The sequence below is a fragment of the Balaenoptera borealis genome (genome assembly GCF_965194805.1).
Source record: "Balaenoptera borealis genome assembly, chromosome: 16".
In the NCBI taxonomy this organism is placed as follows: domain Eukaryota; kingdom Metazoa; phylum Chordata; class Mammalia; order Artiodactyla; family Balaenopteridae; genus Balaenoptera; species Balaenoptera borealis.
In genome coordinates this window covers 37,762,656-37,785,598 of record NC_138872.1, presented here as the reverse complement: position 1 = coordinate 37,785,598, position 22,943 = coordinate 37,762,656, and the positions used below count along the sequence as shown (strand labels likewise).

General features: G+C 39.5%; 1 protein-coding gene across 2 annotated transcripts in view; it reads right to left on the bottom strand.

Moving 5' to 3' along the window:
* Window positions 1–2,085: 2,085 nt before the first annotated feature.
* The window catches only part of SNAP25 (synaptosome associated protein 25), an 82,876-nt gene continuing 62,018 nt past the window's right edge, over window positions 2,086–22,943 (bottom strand). Inside the window, exons 4-8 of one of the 2 annotated variants that reach the window (XM_082359222.1) lie at window positions 22,525–22,573; window positions 15,546–15,663; window positions 11,440–11,565; window positions 8,413–8,557; window positions 2,086–3,381 (exon numbers count right to left, since the gene is read on the bottom strand). In XM_082359222.1, the coding sequence (XP_082215348.1) occupies window positions 3,313–3,381; window positions 8,413–8,557; window positions 11,440–11,565; window positions 15,546–15,663; window positions 22,525–22,573 (507 nt within the window). In that variant the 3' untranslated portion in view covers window positions 2,086–3,312. Of the gene's footprint in view, window positions 3,382–8,412; window positions 8,558–11,439; window positions 11,566–15,260; window positions 15,379–15,545; window positions 15,664–22,524; window positions 22,574–22,943 lie in introns of both variants that reach the window. The other variant, XM_082359221.1, reaches the window with a different exon arrangement.

Genomic DNA, 22,943 nt, shown 5'->3' with positions numbered 1-22,943 from the left:
AAGGAAATATGCTTCAGAATGAATTATGTGATGGACTTTAAAGCAGGATACCCATGTCTTACTTTTCATGTATCCAGTGTGGGATTTTAATTACTCAAACAATGTGGAAACACACTCACTCACCTCACTGAGAACAGATGGAGTTTGGAAAAGAATTTTCTAACTCGGCCCATACATCAACCCCTTAGCAGCTTCAACATACACGGTATATTTATTCATCTCCATCTTTGAGCATCCTCTCTATTACCTTAATTTTAAGGAATAAATGTGTTGCTGGAGTTGGTCCTTAGAATAACTTCTCTGAGCACCTGGGTATCTTTAGAACCTGTTCTGAGGTTTGGGAACAGGGTAAAGAACTGCAAACATTTCCTGAGAATGATGAGCTTGCCATCACTGTTTTTACTTCTTAGCTGCTCTCACCAAACCTCCAGAGTTACTGGTGAAATGATCTGGCAGCCAACCAGAGCAATCAGGATACATTTGTCTGCATTGCCGTTATGGGGTAGGAGAGAGAGACAGAGGAGGTGGCAGAGGTGAAAGAGATAATGGTGGTGTTGGTGAAGGTGGTGGAGGAGATGGAGGTGGAGGCAACTGTGGTGGTGGCAGTGGTGATGAAGGAGATGGTCGTGGTTGGGAAGGTAGCAGTGATAAAGGTGGAGGTGCTAGTTAAGACGGTTAGAGAGGTGGCAGAGGCAGTGGAAAGGTCAAGGTGGTGGTAGCCGAAGCAGTGGTCATGGTGGAGGTAGGAGGGTATAGGTGATGGTGGAGGTGATAGTGGGAGAAGTGTTGGTGGCAGAGGCAATGATGGTGGTGAAGGTGGTAATGTCAAGAGCAATGAAAACTTATGTCTGCACAAAAACTTGAGCATGAATGTTCATAGCAGCATAACTCATCATAGCCCGAAAGTGAAAGCAATGCAAATGGCCATCAGGGGATGAATGGATAAACAAAATGTGTTTTCCATACAATGGATATTATTTGGCCATAAAAAGGAATGAAGCTCTGTTAGATGCTACAACATGGATGAACGTTGAAAACATGATGCTAAATAAAAGAAGCCAGTCACAAAGGATCACCATTATATTGTATAATTCCATTTATAGGAAATGTTCAGAATAGGCAAGTCTATAGGCAGAACTTAAATGAGTGGTTGTCTATGGCTGAGGGAAGTAGAATGGGAGTGATTTTATTAATAGGTGTGGGGTTTCTTTTTGGGATGATAAAAATAGTCTAGGGCTTCCCTGGTGGCGCAGTGGTTGAGAATCTGCCTGCCGATGCAGGGGACACGGGTTCGAGCCCTGGTCTGGGAAGATCCCACATGCCGCGGAGCAGCTGGGCCCGTGAGCCACAATTACTGAGCTTGCGCATCTGGAGCCTGTGCTCGGCAACAAGAGAGGCCGCGATAGTGAGAGGCCCGCGCACCGCGATGAAGAGTGGCCCCCGCTTGCCACAACTAGAGAAAGACCTCGCACAGAAACGAAGACCCAACACAGCCATAAATAAATAAATAAATAGATAGATAGATAGATAGATAGATAGAAATGACAAAATTTAATTAAAAAAATAGTCTAAAATTAGATTGCACAACTCTGTGAATATACTAAAAACTATTGGATTATACATTTTAAATGGGTGAATTTTATGACACGTCAATAAAGCTGTTAAATGAAGTGGGGGCAGCAGTAGTGGTGGTTGTGGAGGGCTAAGTTTGGTGGGGATACTGGAGAGAGGAAGGAAGATGAGAGTTGATTGACACCTGATATACCTCAATCAATGTACGGCCAAGTCTGAGTACCACGGATATTTTTCCCATGGAATTTTTTCTATGCCTTCTGGTTGAACTACATTTCCCCCACAGACAACACTGAATCTACACACAAGCATTTCTGAAACAGATTATAAAAATCAAGCCAAGTTTCGGCTGTCATTGGATCGTGTCTAGAAGGGACACCTTTGCTTTTTCCATTCAGTGTCTTCAGCACACAGAACTGGCTTCTTAGGAGCAATGGGATAGTAGCCAGATTTCTTCTTCTCATGTGAGTGCAAACTCAGATGGGGGTCCGTGAAGAAATTAAAACAGACATCTGGAGTCTATAATTTTTAATAATTTTAAACTAGCTACAAAATATCAATCACATCACAAACTGACAGAGGAGACAAGGGGGAATTTAATATTACATGCTGTAATGATATTTATCTCACAGTTTATCTATATTTCATTCATTTATATTATTTTTTAAAGGTTTCTTTATCAGCTACTAAACATCTCAGCAATTTGGTGTGCATAGCTCTAGATTAAGCAACAGAGAATTGTACTGATAACAAATCACAGGGGAAATGGTGATTAATAAGAGTCAGCCTTATAAAATTTACACCTCCACACTGTTTCACAGCAAGGTTGCTTTCTCCAAAACAGAGCCTTCAAAAGCAGCAAACAAACCCTATATTACATCCATTTGACATAGTTTCAGTCAAACATATATTTTGCTGGAAATGGTTAAATGGTGAGCGTGTTTAACCCATCTTTTTAAAAAAATTTTTTTTAAAAAAAGGATGATTATGATTAATAAGTCTAAATATTGACAGAAAGAAAGTGACACTATTGCAGTTTTGCTGGTATAACTTAATCTTGACAGTGTCTCAATACTGAGCATGCTTTGTTGTTGTTTTGCTGTTGTTGCTGTTGTTTTATGTGTGTGTTTTCTCATCAGTATGCTACTGTCATGGAAATATTTTGTTTAAGTAGGAATCTAAAAATCTATTTAGTTCTCATGCATAAATGCATAAATCACATCACTTTGAGTGCAATGCCTGTTATGTAATTCCACATTGTCTAATCATGAAATCATAAAGACAGATGACAGCCATGAGGAACCAAAGACAGCAAATTTTGAGAGTTTCAGAGCCTGACACCCAAAGAAAGGACAGTGGCAGTAGCTCTGTGGAATGTCACAGTTTTACAAGAACAATACTGTGTATTGAAAGAATCAACAGCACATTGAGCATTCCTAAATCGTTGTCATTCAGTAAACGCCACTGAGGAGAGAAAAGGAAAAAATGAAACCCAGGACATCTTACGTAGGGAGTTAGAGCCACCAAATGACCACTATATACAGCCTTTGGAAAAAAAGAGACCCAGAAAGAACAAAAGACACATAGTATTGTTGGGCTGATGGATGACACAAGACAACATTCACAATGGGGGCAGATTGATGTGTGCATGTGTGCAGACCTACTAGGTAATACCATGAGAAAAGCATGAAGGTGCCATCTTGCCCGACAGCATTTGGAAGAGGACACAGGTGGGCACATTTAACCACTCCCCAGCATCTTTGTTGCACGTTGGTTGGCCTCATCAATTCTGGTTTTGTTGGAATCAGCCTGGAGAAAGGGGAAAGAAAACAGAACTCAGTTTACCCATTCACATTCCATTCATCCTTCTGGGTCTAGCTCAAATTCCTCCTGTTGGGTGAAGGCATCTTGAGACTTCCCTGATCAGAATGAACCATGCCTTCTTTTGTGTTCCCAGAACCATTGCTTATGCCTGGACTTGGACATAATCACAGAAGCTTGATCTTAGTTCTCATGACTCTTTTCCCTACTATGGAGAGCAGAGTTATATCATTTATCTTTCTCTTCTGGAATGACAACCAGTGACTTCTATGGCAGGCATTCACATCTGTTGGATTGAGTTGAATTCCTGCCATTTGTACAGTTATTAGCAGTGTCACTTTGGGAAAATTACTTAACATTTCAGGGCCTCAGCTTTCTCATTTATAAGCTGGGGATAATAAAGAACACTGCTAATGAGCACAGTTCCACTGATTCAACTTTGACAACATCAAGACTGACATCAACTATGAGGTATATCTTGTTATTAGCTCCTTTTTCCAAGTGAGGAAACTAAGCAGAGGGGATTTAGGCAATTTGTCTAATGTCACAGAACTAATAAATGAGGAAACCAGAGTCAGAAGGCCAGCACCCTGGAGTCAGCGTCCACACTGGTAGTCACTATGTTAGTCATTTTACTATTTAAGTTTGCTATGAGGATGAAATGAGTTTATACACATAATATGCTTAGAATAATGTTTTGCAAAAATTAAGGGCTCAACATATCGTATCTTGTAATTATTGTTATTGGGTGAAAACGTGGTTTGCTTTTAAGGATGTTTAATAATTTTTTAGCCCCATTTCTGAAGACTTACTCTTATGAGTTATAACTGGCTTGTTTTAGCAGGGGAACATTTACTATCATTTTGTGCCTTGACTGACCGCTTCACTGCTTGAGTTACCTTTTGCTCTGCATGCATCATGAAACCCAGGTCTGCTACCTGGATATACCTTTAAACTCCAGAAAATAAACTATTCCTGACACCATTGAGAAATGTATGAGTCAGCAAGTAGATGGGAAGACAAAAATTCTTTTTAGGCTGTTGTTTTGCTCTATTATGATTGGTAATGTTGTCTGTCCCTCTCCAGCCTGGGAAGAGGGGAAGGAAGCTGAGAGGCAGTGTAGGGAAACTGGACTGTTTTTATATCAACCAGTATTTACTCAACGGTTACTGATTTTGCGTCTATGACTGTGCTTGGTGCTTTCCAATCTCCACCAAGTTGTGTCTTCTTTATTCAGTTTAATTGTGAGTTCCCAGGACACTAGAGTTATCAATATTCAAATAGAAATTTGCCAAGTTAAAATAAAAAATAATTCTAGATTATTCATAACTCTGAATTATCTGGCAATGGCTCCCCACCATCTGTTTGGATAATTAAGAGTTGACTTCAAAACAGATAAGATAGAACACTAATTTTCCTTGATTGCCTTGATCTATAGATTCATATTTTTGACCTTAGGTTCCTAATTTGGGAAATGGGTATTCTCTCCAATTTTACTTGGCTCTTAAGTATTCCCTCTTCAGCTACAGAAATAATGACACTTTGGTACAAAGGAAAATTAGAGGCTCAGACCAATGTGAAATGCTCCTGAAGATTGGATTATTCCATTTTTCCAGACTTAACTTTGAGAACTGTTCAAATGAGAAAAATCATCCATTTAAAAATGGATAGCATTTCTGGAGGCAAACATTCTAGGATTTCTTACATTAAGAATGCACTGGCAAGTCTTCACATGATGGTACAAGGGATATTTTGAAGCAGAGCATGAGGTTACTCTTTGGATATCCTCAAAGGATCTGGGAAGAGCTGGAACAGACCTATCTTTAACAACCATCTGTGATGTCCTCCTGAATTATTTCTGAAGCATATCAAAATTCGGGCCCATACAATACAAAAGTGCCATATCTTTATTATATTATATAACAGTAGTGCTTTTAGAAAAAACTCTTGAGATAATCTTATTTTAGATGTCTTCCTGGTATTTGGAGAATGTGTCTGTGTTTATTCTACTTATATGCTTTTTAGGACTTTATTTATGCAATATATCCCATTCCAACTTTCATATTTCTATGTAGAGAATCCTAAACTTGCTAATATACTCAAGATATGGTACATGATTTGCCCTTGTGAGAAACCCAGGATGCCTACCAAAAAAGCCAGTATGAGAGGTAGAAGGAGCTGTTTAGTTCACCCTTCTGAACACTCTGGAAATCTCAACTTCAGATCATGACAGGTAGATTTTAGGCCACAGCTCAGACTTCCAGAAGTGGATACTCACTACCCCACATGGCAGCCTGTTCTGACCCCAGATTTGCACTGTTCTCTTATTATCTTTCAGGTGAGGAACCAGGTCATGAAGCTGGTGAGCAGGAAAACCTTGCTGGTACTCAAGATCTTAGTTTTCAAATTCCATGTTTCCTTGTTGATGAGAGAATGTGAGCAATGCTAAAGCTTTAACTTCACTCTATTTCAATGTATGCATAGCATCTTCCACTGACAACTTTAAGTCCAAGTTTGAACATCACTAAGTTGTTTCCTTAGCAACAGTTCCCATAAAGATCTGATATAAACTTGCCCCATTTTAATAGTTTTCTAAGAGAATCATAGCTTTTTAACCTTAGAAGATTGTCTATATATAAATATCCTAAATCAGAAAACAAGGTTTTTAAATAGACAAAGTAATTTCTTGACAGTCCATAGGGATGTATTGAAAATTGGGTTGTTTTGGACTACCAAAACTTCACTGCTAACTGAAGTGATGAGAAAGGATCATGACTGATGAAGTTGGGTGAAGATTGCTGTTGGGGTCCCGAGAGAATATGGGAGTAACATCAGAAGATTCTCTTTTGTTCTACAGTGTGATTTAATCTTAGATATGCAGGAGACCTTTGCACACCATTTCCTCTTATCAGAAATAAGAACTTGCACAAGAAGGTAGAAGTCTACTAATAATTGTGTAGCTCATGTAACATGTATCATTTGGAGCAATGCTGAGTTGAAATGGGCTTTATCTCAATCATATCCACATTGTTATTTTGAGGGGAAAAAAGGCTAGTTACTCAATGGGAACTAGACCCCTACCTTACTTCTTAAGCAATTCAGCATTCAAGGATGATATAAACTGTAATGACTATTTCCTATCCACTTGTCTGACTTTTGATTAAACCTTATAGCTGTACATGTCTTTGCTCTTGTAGCAAACTTGGCCCAGAATGAAAGGTATTCTCCTAAAGAAGAGAACTAGAAATACAAAGTGGCAGAATTAAGATGTCACTTGCCTTTCCAGGAAAACAACTTGTTTAAGCCCAGCTCTATCAATAAAGTTTTGACCCCTCTTTTTTAGTAGAACTTCTCCTTCTAGGACTCTAAGTGAGTTAGAGATATATTATCTCCCTACATCTGAGTCAATTGGGTCCTTTGATAGAAAATGACTACTCTTCATTTTTTTAAAATCATTTTCCTGTTGGAAGGTAGTTCAGCAATTATTTCTCAGTTCATTTTTTCTGGGCCGTAATGGTTAGGTCCATTTCTGTTGGCTCCAGTGCTTTATGAAACTCTCAATATTGTTCTGAAAATCTATTGATTTGCTTTAAAAGCTTTAAAAGCTTTAGCGTATCAAAGGCTCTTAACAGTAATAAGTATGTCATGACTTGTAAAGTAGGCAGAGCGCAAGTATTTTGTCAACTAACATTGACATCTGTGTAGCTCAATATTGATTAGCCAAAGTGTTATGCAATCAAATATTTTTAATATAAAGTGCACAGAACACAATAGGGCAAAACGTTCCCTTTATGTCTACTCATTCCTTTCTCAAGTCAGTGGAGAATGCTTAGGTACTAAGAAACTGAGTATTTAGCCTTATGATTCAAGAGATCTCAAAAACCACCCTTCTTCCCCCTACCAAAGTGGAATGAGTTGTTGAAAAGAAACTCAGGGTTTCAGGCTCAAAACTTCAATATCTTCCAAGGAATAAACTCACACAATATAAGATTAGCCAAGTAGAATCGATTATAGATGCACAATTACCATTAAACCCATAATGTGTCTATTTCTCCCTGTTGGCATTTGGACACCTTTAAGAGATTATAAGCAATATTTAGGAGTCTACTGATTGGGGAGGGGGTGGAATACAAAGACATAGAGACTGAATCAGATTTGCATAGTGTAGAATACCAGGTTTGGGTGCCCCAAATCTTTATATAATAGCTTTCCAGTGTTTCTTTCTGTTTCCTCCTAATCTCAAACCCAAACCTACCTTTTTCCATTCTACTGTCTCCACCCTTCCTTATGCCTCTTGTTGACACTAGGGGGCTCAGTCTTAGCATGACACCTGGTGTCCTTATGTGAACGCAGCTTCATCAGATTATGTTCCCTACTTTGAGATCTGGACATGTGCACTGCTGAACTGGAAATGGAATCTGGGCCTTTTTGAACTGTCATTAAAGCTCTGGCACTTATAAAATCAAAGCTCATATTCATCATCTGGCTAACCTAAAATAACTATTCTTTCATCCATTTCCTGATTCTGTTCCTACATCATCTCCACTTGACAAGCTCCTAACCATCCTTTAAGACTCAATTCAAATTCAACCTTTTTTTTGGAGATTTTCCCATTCCCTGACCCTTGAAATCTTTCCTCATCTAACCTGATTTAACATTTGATATGTGGCTTTCTTGGCAAATTATATTTTCATCTGAAGCTCACTGCCTTCTGTAGGCTGTGAGTTTCTTGGCAGTTGGGATGATGTCTTTCTCATCTTAATATGTCCTTTGATTCCTAGCACAATGCCTGAAGTAAAGGTGCCTCTGAGGAATATCTGCTAGATTAAATTCTACCCTGTTATTTACTTATCTGTTGCTGGATTTTTGTCTTAGAAAATTAAGGGGAAAATGTCTATCTACCAACGCCTGAATCCAAAGTCATGGTTTGAGGGTCTTGTTATGCCCTTCGCACTTCCTCGGTGGTTATTGCAGAGGAAGTGATAAGCAATGGAAACTTGCTGAATGCCACATGCTCACCTTCTCCATGATCCTGTCGATCTGGCGGTTCTGTGTATCGATCTCATTGCCCATATCCAGGGCCATGTGACGGAGGTTTCCAATGATGCCGCTCACCTGCTCCAGGTTTTCATCCATTTCATTTTCTCGGGCATCATTTGTTACCCTGGGCATCAAAGAGCAGTTTTTAGAAGATAGGAAAAAACTCAAATACCAAGGACCCAAAGTTTAGGGAAAACCTGTAGACCTCTAGGTATCAATCCTATCCTTTTAAAATTTCTATTCTATACAAGAACACATGTTAGCTTTTGTACATTGGAAAATGATGTTTTAAAGTGCATTATTGAACACTTACATTTCTATTTTTAAAGAAGGCATATTAAATAGATTAATTTATCTTCTTCTCTTGCTTCCACCAACACATCATTTCCTCCCTTCATATGTTTATCCCAATTTTCATTTTTTTAAGGGTAAAATCAGCTGGGAGGATTAGTTGGGAGGATTCCAGGTCAGAGAATGGAACTAGTTAGAAACTGTATTTTTCTTTCTGAAATGTCAGTCAAAATCTCCAACACTCAAATTTAGAATGAAATAAAAGCTACTGTACTAAGTCAGAGAATTTCTCCACTCATCTTCTTCCCCATTTGGGACCAACATCAATGGGAAGAGTAATGAGAATTACAGTCTTCCCCTTAATCCTGTTTGCTCCCAAGAATTCCAAAGGGAGCAAGATGACTGCTTGCTTGTTCAAGATGATTTTTACTTGCTCAGATTTCAATGCTATGGGGTTTTTTGGTGGCATTGTGAATGGGTGATTTCAAGGAAGAAAACTGTGATAAAAGATTATTGTTTCAGTTTGAATGGGGAGGAAGGAGTTGGCTCTCAAAGTGCCTTATCCAAAGTGTCTTCCCATTTTTTTCATAGCTCAGCTTGAAAGTTAAGAAGGCACTAACTCTTTACTGTAAACGGTAGGTACTTATTCCAGAATGTCTGGCTAACTAATATCTTTCTACAACAGATGGTGATGGGCTAAAATATGTTCAGAGGGGTTAAAATCCATCCCCCATGGTAAATCCCAATGCAGACTGCCCCTCTAAGGTTTTTAAAGCAGTCCAGGCCAGATAATATTAAAGGGGAACTTCCTAGATTTCTTCTGTAGAAAAGAAGCTTATTTAAATGATCTTCAGCAGCTAAGGCATACTTCTGGTTCCAGGGTTCCCAGCCCTATTTGCACATTAGAATCACCTGAGGAGCTTTAAGAACTACTGATACCTGGATCTCATTTGTAGAAATTCTGATTCAGTTGGTGTGGATTAAGTCCGGGCACTGATACTTTTTAAAAATTGCTCAGGTTATTCTAATGTGCAGCCAGGATTGAGGACCCCTGGTCTGGTTTCCGTTGGAGCAAATAGAAACATGAATAGAATTGCCATCTGTTATTTCTAGGTAGACATCTAGACCTTTATACACAAATGGTAGTGACTCATTTGAATCTGGGTTATTGGTTGGCAGTCTCAGCTACAAAGGACTGGGTATGGATGGCTGTACAAACAGCAACCCTAGTCATTGCTGAGTCCTAGTGTAGTAACCTGTAAAAAGTTATAGTTTTTTTCCTTTTCTTTTTAACAACAGGGATATTTGTTCTTATTATTATTTTCTGATCTCTTGAGAGCTTAGTTTTTTTTTTTTTTAACTTTGGGTTTATTTATTTATTTATTTATTTATTTATTTATTTATTTATTTATGGCTGTGTTGGGTCTTCGTTTCTGTGCGAGGGCTTTCTCTAGTTGCGGCAAGTGGGGGCCACTCTTCATCGCGGTGCGCGGGCCTCTCATTATCGCGGCCTCTCTTGTTGCGGAGCACAGGCTCCAGACGCGCAGGCTCAGTAATTGTGGCTCACGGGCCTAGTTGCTCCGGGGCATGTGGGATCTTCCCAGACCAGGGCTCGAACCCGTGTTCCCTGCATTGGCAGGCAGATTCTCAACCACTGCGCCACCAGGGAAGCCCGAGAGCTTAGTTCTGAGTTGGCAGATCTGTGTGACTTGAGATTTTTTAATAGATGTTTAAGTTAGCTTTTGCTTCCAGATCTCAAAAGAAATGATTAATAAGAATTCAGGTCTGCTCATTATTCTCTATTTGTACCCCCAGATCTGTTCTCTGGCTTCTTTGCTCTCTGCCCAGAGAGGCTGACCTCTCTACAAGCTTATCACCCAGGTTCTCTTACTCTGCCTTCCAGTAGGCTTTGTCCAATGGCCAGTGAGAGAGTAGAGGACAAGAGACTGAGGAGTTGGGGCATTTATTTCCCGTTCTAGTTTCCCGTTGGGTTTGACAGTGGCTGCATCTCAACCCACAGCGCCTGCCCATAGCCACAACTACAGTTGGGTTCTGGTGACAGCTCTCTCCTGTCCCTTCAGGATTCTTCCTGCTATTCCTAGTTCATAAGTGCTTCGCCATTCCTTGTTATTGACCCTGCCCACACCTCTGTAAATAATCTCTTTCATAAGTTCTGTCCAATTAAACTCACGGAATGAGACACCTGTTTACTGCCACACTGATGCTGGATGCGGTCACGTGACTTGCTTTGTCCAATGTAATGTGGGCAAAGGCTTGATAAGTGCTTGCTCATCAGGGCCTGCCCCTTGGGTTGCTGCCACCACCATGCAAGAAACCTCGGCTCTCCTGCTGGAGAGGCCACATAGAAAAGAATGGATGTCCCCTACCCACAGCCCCAGCCAACCACCAGACAAGCAAGTAGGGCCATCCTGGATCATCCCGCACCCAGGTGCATGTAATGAGTGAGCCCAGGAGAAGCTATCACAAGACCTACTCAGCCAACATAGAGGTTCAGAAGTAGAAAAATGATTTTTTTTTGGCCTCGACACGCAGCCTGCAGGATTTTAGTTCCCCGACTAGGGATTGAAAGCAAGGAGTCCTAACCACTGGACCACCAGGGAACTCCCTAGTTGTTGTTTTAAGAATCACTCAGGTTGGGGTGGTTTGTCACTCAAAAGTAGATAACTTACATAGCGCCAGCTGCACAAGGCTCACCTGCGGATGAAGCCACCACTGATGGCCATCTGCTCCCGTTCATCCACCACACGAGCAGGCTGGCTGGCCACAACTCCATCCTGATTATTGCCCCAGGCTTTTTTGTAAGCATCACTTGATTTAAGCCTATGCAAAAAAGAGGGTGAGTGACAAGCAAAGGGGGCAGAGCATCAAGCTCACAACAACGGTTACCTCTTCAAGCTAAGAACTGAACCAAGCAAATGAGTTTTAATTTGAGGCATTAGAGAATACCGATATATCATAATCTGGACCAAAAGAGTTGGCCACCACCATGCCTCAGCTACTCAGGATTTCATTTCCAATCAAGTCAATTGCAATTGTCAAGATGGCAACCTTTGCCCGCGGGTTGTTCTTGTTTTGGTTTGTTTTTGTAGTTTAGTTGGATTTAAGACAAGGATTAAGGTAGTTAGAGAACATTCAGTTCTATTTCAGTGACACAGTTATATTTTGAGACACAAAACACACAGAAAAAACATACTGGCAGACAGACACAAAACAAGACTGCCAAGTAGAGTGTGTACATCACACCACAGGAACACACTGTCATCAAGAAAAACATACTGGACCAAGTTTTTACACACCATCATGCAGATTCCCTGTTTAATTGTTTTCCCCCAACGCATGTGTGGAAACCAGCATTCCCACTCTGCATGGAGAACATAAAAGATTGGTGGTTGGCCAAGCGTGATGGTCTGTGAGTTGCCTCTAGAGTGATTTGAATTAGATAATATATCGGTACTTCCAAACAGTTACCATACATCCAGAATCGATGTACAAACCTTTGTCCACAGAGACAAAAAGTAAAAGAAGCATAGTGAAATGAATGCAGGAAAATAGAAGAGAGAACAAGCCATCTAGCACCAAAAAGGGAAATCCCTCTACATCTTCTTCATGCACCAGCTACAGGCATGAGTAGAAAGTGAAGCATTCTCATTTAAGCCAAACTACTCCAGAAGTTGACCATTCTCAAAAAAGGCACCAGCAGGACAGTAATAGCCTTCATGAGGATTTGAAACGCAGTTCAATAGCTTCTTTGTTGGGCTGAGGGGCAGGATGGGAGTGGTTACAGACTCCTACTTCAAACTATCCTGGGATGTGGTGGGGGAGAGTGGTCTGGAACTGGTGTGGTCTCCGTAGGCCATATTTCACTGAGCTGCCTTGGAGAAAAACTTAAAATCCAGGCATACCTGTTGTGCCCAATAGAAACATGTGCAGCATATTTTGGTGGGTGTGTTGTAATTGAGCAATCAAAGATGTTTTTAGGTTCTTTGCATAGTAGAAACCACATGCTTTTTAGTCCAAGAACAGAACTTCCTTTGGTCCCATTTTTACATTTTCTATGATGACACCAGAATTTAACCTTTTTTTTTCTTTTAGTGGAGGACCATAGCCATTTATTAAAACTGGCTCTAATACTAATATTTGAAGATTAGGGACCAAGAAACCTTGGAGACAAATTGGAAAATTGTACAAATGGAATTTCAGCAACTCCCACAATCTAGTGTATAATACCACAGCCTTAGAGCAGTCAGAATTCACTGCTCTAAAGAGCCAGGGGCCCACTTAGTGGGATAGGAGCCCAAAACTAATTTAATGGAGTTTAGAGTCTGGCTTTGTTGTTTTTGTTTTTTTTTCTTTCAAATCTCCGTCTCCTCCTTCCTCACATTAACAGAAGTTATATGGACCTTGTGATGCTTTCTGCTATGTAAAATGTCTGGTATACCATCTTTGGCAGAGTCAAGGGGGTGGGAAAGGTTGCGTTTCTGAACGAAGGCGAATCACTGCACCCACAATGCTGCACATAGACTCACATAACTGCTGGACATCTACCATAGTCCTTTGAAACATGCCGAGACAGGGCGAAGCCCTCAGAGAGTCCAGGGCACCACCAGCCACTGCGTTGTGACACATGGTTTTTAAAGCATTATTTACACACAATAGGGAACACTTCAGTCAAGCTTTGAAGCTCAGTTAGGGTCTCTTGTGCAATAAGGAATTAGTGCCAACTGGTATGTGGAATTCATAGGGGTCATCATTTCATCTGAACACTAGAATCCATCCCAGGGAGGGAAGGGGGCCTGCCTCCACCTTTTCTCCACACGCAGTTGATGGATGGGGAAAATGTACCTGTGAAATTCATCACAAAGCAGGTAGACATCTCACCTGGGGGCAAGTGGCCACTGAAAAGGATATACAGTTAAATCTTGACTAACTGGAATGCTTAGCAATGTCATTTTGGTGAATTATTGGACTTTCTTAATTAGCAGTGGGCCGTGGAGGTACATTTTATTTCAAGGGTGATGGTTGAATATCTGTTAGATTCTTGAGCTACTTTCCTGACTCAGAGTGTTAGGGCATTGAACATGATCAACTCATTCCTTGGTTATGGTTTCTCTTGATGTGTCTGATGGCCTTTCCTCTGCAGTTCAGCTCTTACTGTTTGGTTCTATTGGATGTAGAAGTTATATAGAATGGAGACTGAGTGAAAGAATGCAAACTGCCTAGATTGACCTTAAAGAGAAACACTTTAATATCCTTGATGGGATTTGTTCTCTCCTTGTTCATTTGTCTCTTTTTGCTAAAAGTGGAAAGGAGCAAAACTATAAATATACTCAAGGGTTCCAGTTAGCTAGATTCCAGTTAATCAGGCTTTACTGTAGATCATTCTTAAAAAAAAGAAAAAAAAAAAGTTTAAATTTATTTGTAAATCGAGCCCCTCCCCCTCCTAAGCAGGAAGTGGGATATTTTAAATCAGCCTCAAAGTTTAAAGGATGTGAATGGTCATATAATCAGCTAGAAATGACATCAATTTCTATTCTAAAAGCTAGGATCAGGAGAGCTTTTAGGAAAAAGGCTTCTGTTCAAAGGGAAGTGGGAGGGGTGAGGGGGATCAGGTAACGGGTTTAATTTTCCAAATGCATGTTGGACAATCTGCTCATGCATTTTTTTTTCACTGCTAGTCAAAGGAGTCTACCTTCCAGAACCCTTATTTCAGGTTCCTTCTGTTGCAAACCTTTATAACCACATGTCACATTTCTGCTACATTCCAAAAAAGCATTGCAGAACCTTAACAGTTGAATGTTTTGTGATGTTGTGCATGCAAAATCTACACATTTCAACATTTCGGCCAGTGTACAGGGAGGTCTTCCAAGAGGAAGAATTGGAGAGGGAAGGGTCCAATTTGGCTAAGGCTTGAGCACTTCTTGTTGAATGACTCATTGCCTCTGCGTTGGGTGCAGCTGCGGCATCTATGGTCTAACCACTGACACGATTTGGCAACTGGTGGGCAGTTGAAAGGGTGAATCGCTGTCATACTCTCTAACTTATGAAATGCTTGTTTGGGCCAAATTAACTGTTATTTTTGCTTCTGAAAAATCAAACCTTGATACGTGTTTCTCATCTTCTCAACTTACCCACAGTCTTTTCTAAATCTGCAATTTTGGCTTTTGGGATTTAGAGAACATAAAATCCCTCTTTTATGGGATTTTATGTTCTCTAAAGCGCCTCTTTCTTGAGATTAGTCTCTGTCTCGAGGTACACTTTCTGGAAAATGTTGAAACGTTCATCAATAAAAGTTGCTGACAGTGAAGCTTTCACTGTAGTATGCCTGATTTTTAATGCATCAACAGTAACTCCCACTAATATCATCTATGCTATGAGATGAATGCATTGGAGACGGTATTGATCTGTTCTGCATGCCACATACTCATCCTGCCTTTGCACCCAGCAGGAATGAGCTTGTCAAGGCTTGGAGATGGGCCTTGGGAAACCAAAGCTTCAGGCAGGCAGGCAGCACCTACTTGTTACAGGGACACACACAAAGCCCGCAGAATTTTCCTAGATCCGTCAAATTCTTTTCTGCTTCTTTCATGTCCTTATTGATTTGGTCCATCCCTTCCTCAATGCGTTCCAGTTGTTCTGATTAAACACAAGTATTTTATCCCCACAGAATGAAGCAGATGAAAAAGGACAAAGAAAAAAAAGACAAAACTTCAGACATTCACTTTGACATTAAAAAAGAAAAAAAAAAAAAAGAAAGAAAGAAAACTGGACGCCACAGATTAGAGCTGGTACCCAGTACCTACTTGTTACAAGGACATATGAAAAGGCCACAGCATTTCCCTAAATCTTTTAAATTTTTCTCAGCCTCCTTCATGTCTTGGTTGATATGGTTCATGCCTTCTTCGACACGATCGAGTTGTTCTGGTTAGGACAAAGGGATGACAGTGTGGAATGAATTTTTTGGGGGTTTCCAACAGAACATGAGAAATGTCTATGTGAAACGGAATTTGAAAAAGAAGGAGAGCTATTACAATGCATTGTCTGAGAGGATGCATTGCTGGAGTCGGCTGTTGCTCCCCTATGCAGCCCGGGGTGGAAGGAAATGAACAAAAATGATGCTCAAATAGTTTATAGTGCAGACATGATGGGATGGGGTAGGTAGGCCTTTTAGATTCTGAGGGTCCAGGAAAACAGCACAGCATATTCACTTACTCAGACACCAGTGAAACCCAAGAGAAAGAAAACAGCATGTTAGTTTATGTTTTAGGCATTCATATGTAATGCTACTAGAGAAAGCGTCTGCTTCAACTTTAACATGTCTCAGTCTTTTGGTTTTTAAGCATCCTCAACCAGCTAAGGGTAGAAAATAATCCACCTTCTTCTTTGGGAAAAATAACAACTACAGTGATAACTAGCAATGGATACCATATATTTTTTCCCCCTAGCAGTGGCTGTCTAGTCAAAGGCAGGCCATGGACAGCTCTTGGTTTTGAATACTCAATTAACACAAGCTCTAAGAAAAGCAACATCAGCACAGCAATGTTATAGGTAGTGGAACATTTAAATTCCTTTTATCCTATGACTTCCTTGTAATGAAAGCTTTGGAAGGCATTTCACTTCTCTGCCCCTGATTTCCCATTCTCCACAATGGGAAATGCTAGACCCCCAACCCCAGGCAGAGCATGGGGAAAATGAATGCCTGGGTCTCTGGAGGAAGGTGATGGATTGGAATGTAAAACAGTACCAAGTCTTCACTGCCAGGAAAGCTGGCTTTAGTGTACCTAAGACATAGATCAATACCCATAAAAAGGAATAATACTTCTAGGTCACCAGGGTAACATACACCAACTTGATTAATTTTTCAAAAGTTGTGTCATCAAATTGAGTAAACTATAAGTTCCATGAAGGGATTTTTAAAACAGCTTTTAAGACCATTAAGGCAGCAATGGGATGTCTTGGCTGTCTATTTACAAAACCTAATTACATTTCTATTCCTCCTTTCATCTATATTTTCATGCATGTATGCCTACGCCTCTGGGAAGGAAGGCATGATTAGAATAAAACTGGTAAATACATTTCCAGTCTAAGGGCATACATAATCACTTAAAAACAATTTCACATTAAATTGTCATTCCAGTAGAAATTGTCATTCCAGAAAACTAAGCTAGGTTCACTAGTGGCCCAAACTGGAGAGACTAACTATTTGGAAAATAAGAGCCTATTATGTTCTCTTGTGGGGCTGAGGAATAGAATTCAGCTTATTAGGAATCTGCTATCTCTGCTCTGCTTTTCAAATGACAGGGGAAAACAAAATGTTTATCCAACATAGCCTAGCCGGAGGAAATAAGGGTGTAGTGCTGGCAAACTTTTGCTGAATAAATATAGGTACAGTAATAGCTTAAGAGAAATCTCTAAAGGGGCTAAAAAACAAATGGATGACAATTCTATACAATCCAGAGAATTCTGTACTTTTCTGAAGACTTCATTCCAGTTTCCTTTAAGGAATGCAATATATTAGTCTGTAGATCAAATTAGCTATTAAATGAGGGGATTGGTTGGGGGGAAAGGAGCCCAACATCCTCAAAACAAGGACTATGTTAAGTACAGACAGAATAGGGACGCCAAATTCCAATCGAGGAATTGCTAATGGCTTCCTGGAGAGCTGGGTTGAGATGAGATTGAAGCATCTGGGTTCAGAGGGAAAACTTGCTGGACTCAACTAATGACAGCTGACATATGCAGAGGTTTTGGCATGGGGACACACATTCAGGTGTTTGCCTTTCCTAAGGAATTTCTCTTGAGTTAATATTTTCAGCTAAGATAACTTTCTGACATTTCAGGATCCCCACCCACTGTGTCTCCAGGGATTAGAAAATAACATAAATAAAAGTGAACTGGCCCACAAGTGTTGAATTTCTGAACCAGAGAATTCAAATTAAAAGATAAAAACAAACAGGCAGGTCCAAATCCCTATTTCTGAGAGCAGGTTTCGGCCATGGTTTGCCAGTTTGTTCAGCAAAGATCATAGCAAAGAGGAATTCTGGAGTTCTTTCAGAAAAGTTGATTCAGAAAACTATTTTATTGCTTCAATATTGGTTGAATGTTTCATTATACACAATTATAAGTCAAATCCTTAATTAAAAAAATATCGTGGGACTTCCCTGGGGGTCCAGTGATTAAGACTACACCGATTCCACTGCAGGGGAAACGGGTTCGATCCCTGGTCAGGGAACTAAGATCCAGCATGCCGCATGGCATGGCCATAAATAAAAAAATAAAAAAAAATTAAAATTAATAAAAATATTAAAAGAGAAATTAAAAAATATTGTGGAACCATTTTGTCACAGATATTCTGACAATAATATTAATTTTTTTTCGGTTTTTTTGGTTCCCTCTTTGAATGGCACATAGCAGGTGCTCACAATAATGTCAATTTTAAGAGTGTTACTGAGTTACGTTTGTGGATATGTTTGGTGTATTGGGACTTCACAGCACTTAAATGATTTCTGTGAAGATTTTTCTCAGGAAATGCTTGAAAGCAATCAATATCCTCATTCCATTCTGGCGTAGACAGCAGCATCTCAGAGGCTGATGCAATGCAGTGTCTAGGGTTGACTGCTCCTTACCTCCCTATACTTACTTTCTGGCTGTTTTCTGTTTACTCTTGGAGACTGGGTGGGAAATAAGATTTTGGATTGGGGAGGTATTCCAGTACATCACACTATATGTTGGGGCAAGAGATTGTTCTTTCTTTTGCTATGATATTTGGATGACTGGTTATTTGTAATGGATCCACCAACGGCAGGATGCTCAGGGATCTAAGTTTAGACATCTTTTCTACTAATATTACGTAAGTAAAGCAGCATGGGCCATTAGAATCCTAAATCTAGTAAAATAAGAAACAGTAGAAGAATAGCAAGAGGTCAATACTATTGATTGACCCAATGTGCAAGGCTTCATGAGTGTAACCAATTACAAGATGCTGCCTACATGATTTTCATTTTCCTTAGAATTGATGAACATATGGAAATTCATTTAAATAAATTTAAATAGCCACATTACTAGGGGCTACCATATTGGGCAATGCAGCTTTAGTCATTCATAAGAGATATTGGTGAGTGGACTTTAGCAAGAGGGATGTTTTCACAAATGTTACCCTGTAGTGCCATGAACCCTTTAAGAAAGTTGGCAGGCTCTGTGGATGAGGGTTTACTTTGCCTTTACTCTGCCAGGCAGTGGTCAAAGATTTCACTGTTTAGTTTGTAGCTGTTCCCATGGGATTGTCCCAAGAGCAACATTTTCAGCATCGAGACAAACATATAACCCAGCAAAGACCAACAAGGGAACAAGAGATATGGAAGTGAAAGGTTAAATCATCCCACATTAGGGTTAGGGGTTTTTCATGGGGATTTCTCTTGGAGACAAGAAAAGTCCAAGGACACAGGACATTTCAGGGCCACCTGTCATGCTCAGTGCTCCTTGGTGTCTCCTGACACCTGGGTGTAAAACAAGAATCCCATAAGGAATTTCCTAGCACAACCATTTAGCAGGACAACCTGGATTGGCTCTTTAGGCGGATGGCTGTTTCTTGAGACTTCTGTGCAGTTGCAGTCAACACTTTTGGTGTTCAGGCAAAGACAAAATTAGTAGAGCATAACTGGAGAGAAATTTTAAAGCAGTTACTGATCTAAACAACTAAACACAGCATATGCAGTGTCAAAATGCATTTTCAATGGCAGTAAAGATAGTTGTTGACTCATCAGTCATTTCAAAAGTTCTAATCTCTTCTTACAGTATAAATGGAACATGTAGCATTTAAGACCAGGCAGAAGCTACCCACTTTTGAGGGTTTACAGTTGCATGCTTCTCATCAGTATCAATTATTCACCACGCATCTGGTAAACCCAGGTTATCCTAGGAAATATGTTCAACCGAGAAGTTAGCATTTACTGCTGTGTGGTCACAATTGAAATGTCTTAGCTGAGAACATTAACTATCTTGTGGGGGAAATCTGCAATTTTACTTCGTTTCTCAGAGAATAATGTAAAGATGTTCCTGGGAATCATTTGTGTTTAAGAATAATATATTTTTGTATTTTTTTGGAGATTTTGGCAAATTTTGCCTGTAGATTTTCTTCATCAAAGTACAATGAAATTTGAAACTCAATATCTTATTCACTTTCTTTTTGACTTCAGATTTGTATATGTTATTTTTCATGTCAATGCTTTATAATTAGGGGAGAAAATGGTATTATCCTGAACCTGTCTCAAACTTTTTCTCCTATTGCAATGCTCCTTTTCTACTCCCTTCACATGCAAATTATTAACTAAAAGAGTTAATAAGATAGAACTCCTTATTACCTGAGTTTATATGTATCAATTTAGCTCTGGAAATGAGGTACCACTCTTCTGTATGGGCATCTGCTGCCTAATTAAACAAATTTTTTAAAAAAGCAATGATTTGTTGTGTCCTGAGTTTCAAAGTCTGGGGCATTGTTAGACACATCAAGCCAGCAAGTCTTATGATTTACAGCAAATTCATCTGGAGAGTTCTGAAGACTGCCACAGCTATTGTAATTCCTTCAAAATACAACTCCACTATGCTCCATTATTTTTGTATTAATTTTGACAATTTATATTTTAAAAATGGGGGGAGAAGTATTGGGATTGATGTTCAATTGTTTTTTAAAAAAAAATTTCTTCTGATTAAAAAAAATTAGTCAGTGTATATTTATTGGAAAAGTTCAATACAAATAAATAATATAGAAACAAAGTCTTTATATAGCAGCCATGAGGGTGTACCCCTCAGGTCTCCCTTCAAGAGGGACCCTGTAGTTAGCTGACACCTCCAGCTGTTGCACCTATAGGATCCACTACATTTACATGGAAGCCATGCCCTCCCTGGGATGCTTCTAGACAACAGCTGAGCACAATTTACTAGAGCGGAGGCATCCCTGCCCATCACAGGGCTGCTCCATTGGGTTGTCTTTGCTCCTGGGCTGCCTATCAGTCTGGCTGAGACTTTCTCAGAGCAGCACTACAGTATGAGACTCTTCCTACTCAATCCTCCTTCTGCCCCCCTCCCCTCTCACAAGTGTCAAGCCTGCATCACAGTCCAAAGACTCTCCTTGCCTACTCCTGCTTCCTCTCCCCTTCACCCATCGCAGACATTTCCTTAAGAAATCTCACACACTTCTAATTGATTCTTAGCAGTTGCTTCCCAGAGGACCCCAAATAATACACCTTCCTTCAGTCTCTCCTTGCCCTTGCTGTAACTCCTCAGAAGTCAGTAAAAATTGATCTCATATATTGTAAAGGTTGCAGAACATTTTATGCAGAATTTCTTTCCTGACCATATCATAATTGATTTGATCAGTCTCCCCACTGACAGACATTTAGTTTCCAGTTTTACACCATTACAGGTAAGGCATGTATATTTTTCTTCATGGAGTTGTCAATGAATATCTGCAGCATATAATTCTATGAGTGGAATATCTTGGTCAAAGATGGGTGCACATCAAAATTTGGAGATATTATCAAAATACTCTTAAACTTTGTACCGATCAACAGTGCCCATCTGTAGATTGAGGGTTTCTGTTTTCCCAACATATTCACAGCATTGATTATTATCAATTAAAAAAAGTTGTGCCAATCTGCTAAAGAGTGGCATCTCATTACTGTTGTTGGGTGAAGCATGGTTTCATTTGTCTACTTGTAAACTGATGATTTACATATTACATCCATTTTTTCTTGTATGTTGTTGTCCTTTTCTTTGATAAATGCAAGATCTCTCTGTATTTTAGGGAAATGCCTTATGTCTGTTATCTGTAAGGCAGTTTCCCACCCCCCCCCCCCGCCCCCGCCACACACAGTTTGAGGTTTATTCTTGGAGTTTGTTTATGGTGTTCCATGTTGTAAAAAATTTTATATTTTTATCTTTGACAAAAAATTTCTCGTGATTGCTAAGAGTTTTCTAATGTCTTCATAAGATATACATAAAGAGAAAAAATTCTGCTAAATCTGATTATTATGATAAGAATTCAGAATAGAATCGGGTAACTAACTTGTGGCTAGAATTAAATAAAGCATAGCTGTATGACAGTATGTATAACTCAAAGAAAAAAAATTTGGTATTACCCTTCTAGGTTCCACTGTAGACTAAATATGCTATACTAAAATGTTGGTACTCTGATGTTCACTGCTTCTAGTATTTCTGTAATAATTAAAAGAAAAAGTTCAAATATTTTAAGTGGTTCAATTTTCCATTTTACAATGATTTCCCTCAGCTTATGTCCTGTTAAAAACAGCTTCCAGTTATTCAAGGAATTCCCATAATGACTTGGAAATCAATATTGCCAGATGCTGAATTAGGATGGTCAAAAGAAATGGACAATATGGTATACTATTCTCTCATTCTATTTAGGAATTATCACATCATATTTATGGGAAAGATTGGGGATGAGGAGGAGAATTCTCAAACTCTCCAAAATCTTATCATTAAAAATTCAAACAAATGACTTCTGCCTTCAAAATTCTATTACCCCAACACATATAACAGGGAGCGTAGTACCATTTATTCAACCATGAAGATCTCAACATTTCCATACATTTACCAATCTTTTCAACAGAAAAAGGAGAAAAAAAGCAAGATAAAAACTGTAGAACTCTTACACACATATATGTGCATAACACACATCAATGACCACCTGTAGATGCACAAATCATTTTTTAATGGACTTTATTCAGATGAGGAATTGTTCTTACTGAAGAAATCTGAACTTACCTCCTTGTTCATCCAACATAACCAAAGTCCTGATACCAGCATCTTTACTCTACATTCCAATAATGGTAGCAAAGTGGAAAAAGAGTTAGAGAGAGAAAAGAGAGAAAGAGAAATCAGTAAGGGGACAATTAGCCCTAGAAATGGAAAATGAAGAAGGACCAAAGGAAAAAGAGGGAGGAAATATGGCAAAGAGTATTAGGGGCTGGGGAGGAACTCAGAGAGGTGGGTCACCTGTGGACTTGCTTCATCAGTGATTCTCAGATAGAAGAGGGGGATGTAGCTCAGTCTCCATGGGGTGGGGCTCGGGATGGGGCTTGGCATGGACTTGAAATACACATACTTAATATTATAGTGAGATTTTATATCTGGAAAATAAAAATGCCTATAGTTTTTGTAACACCAACCACAGAAAGCAAATC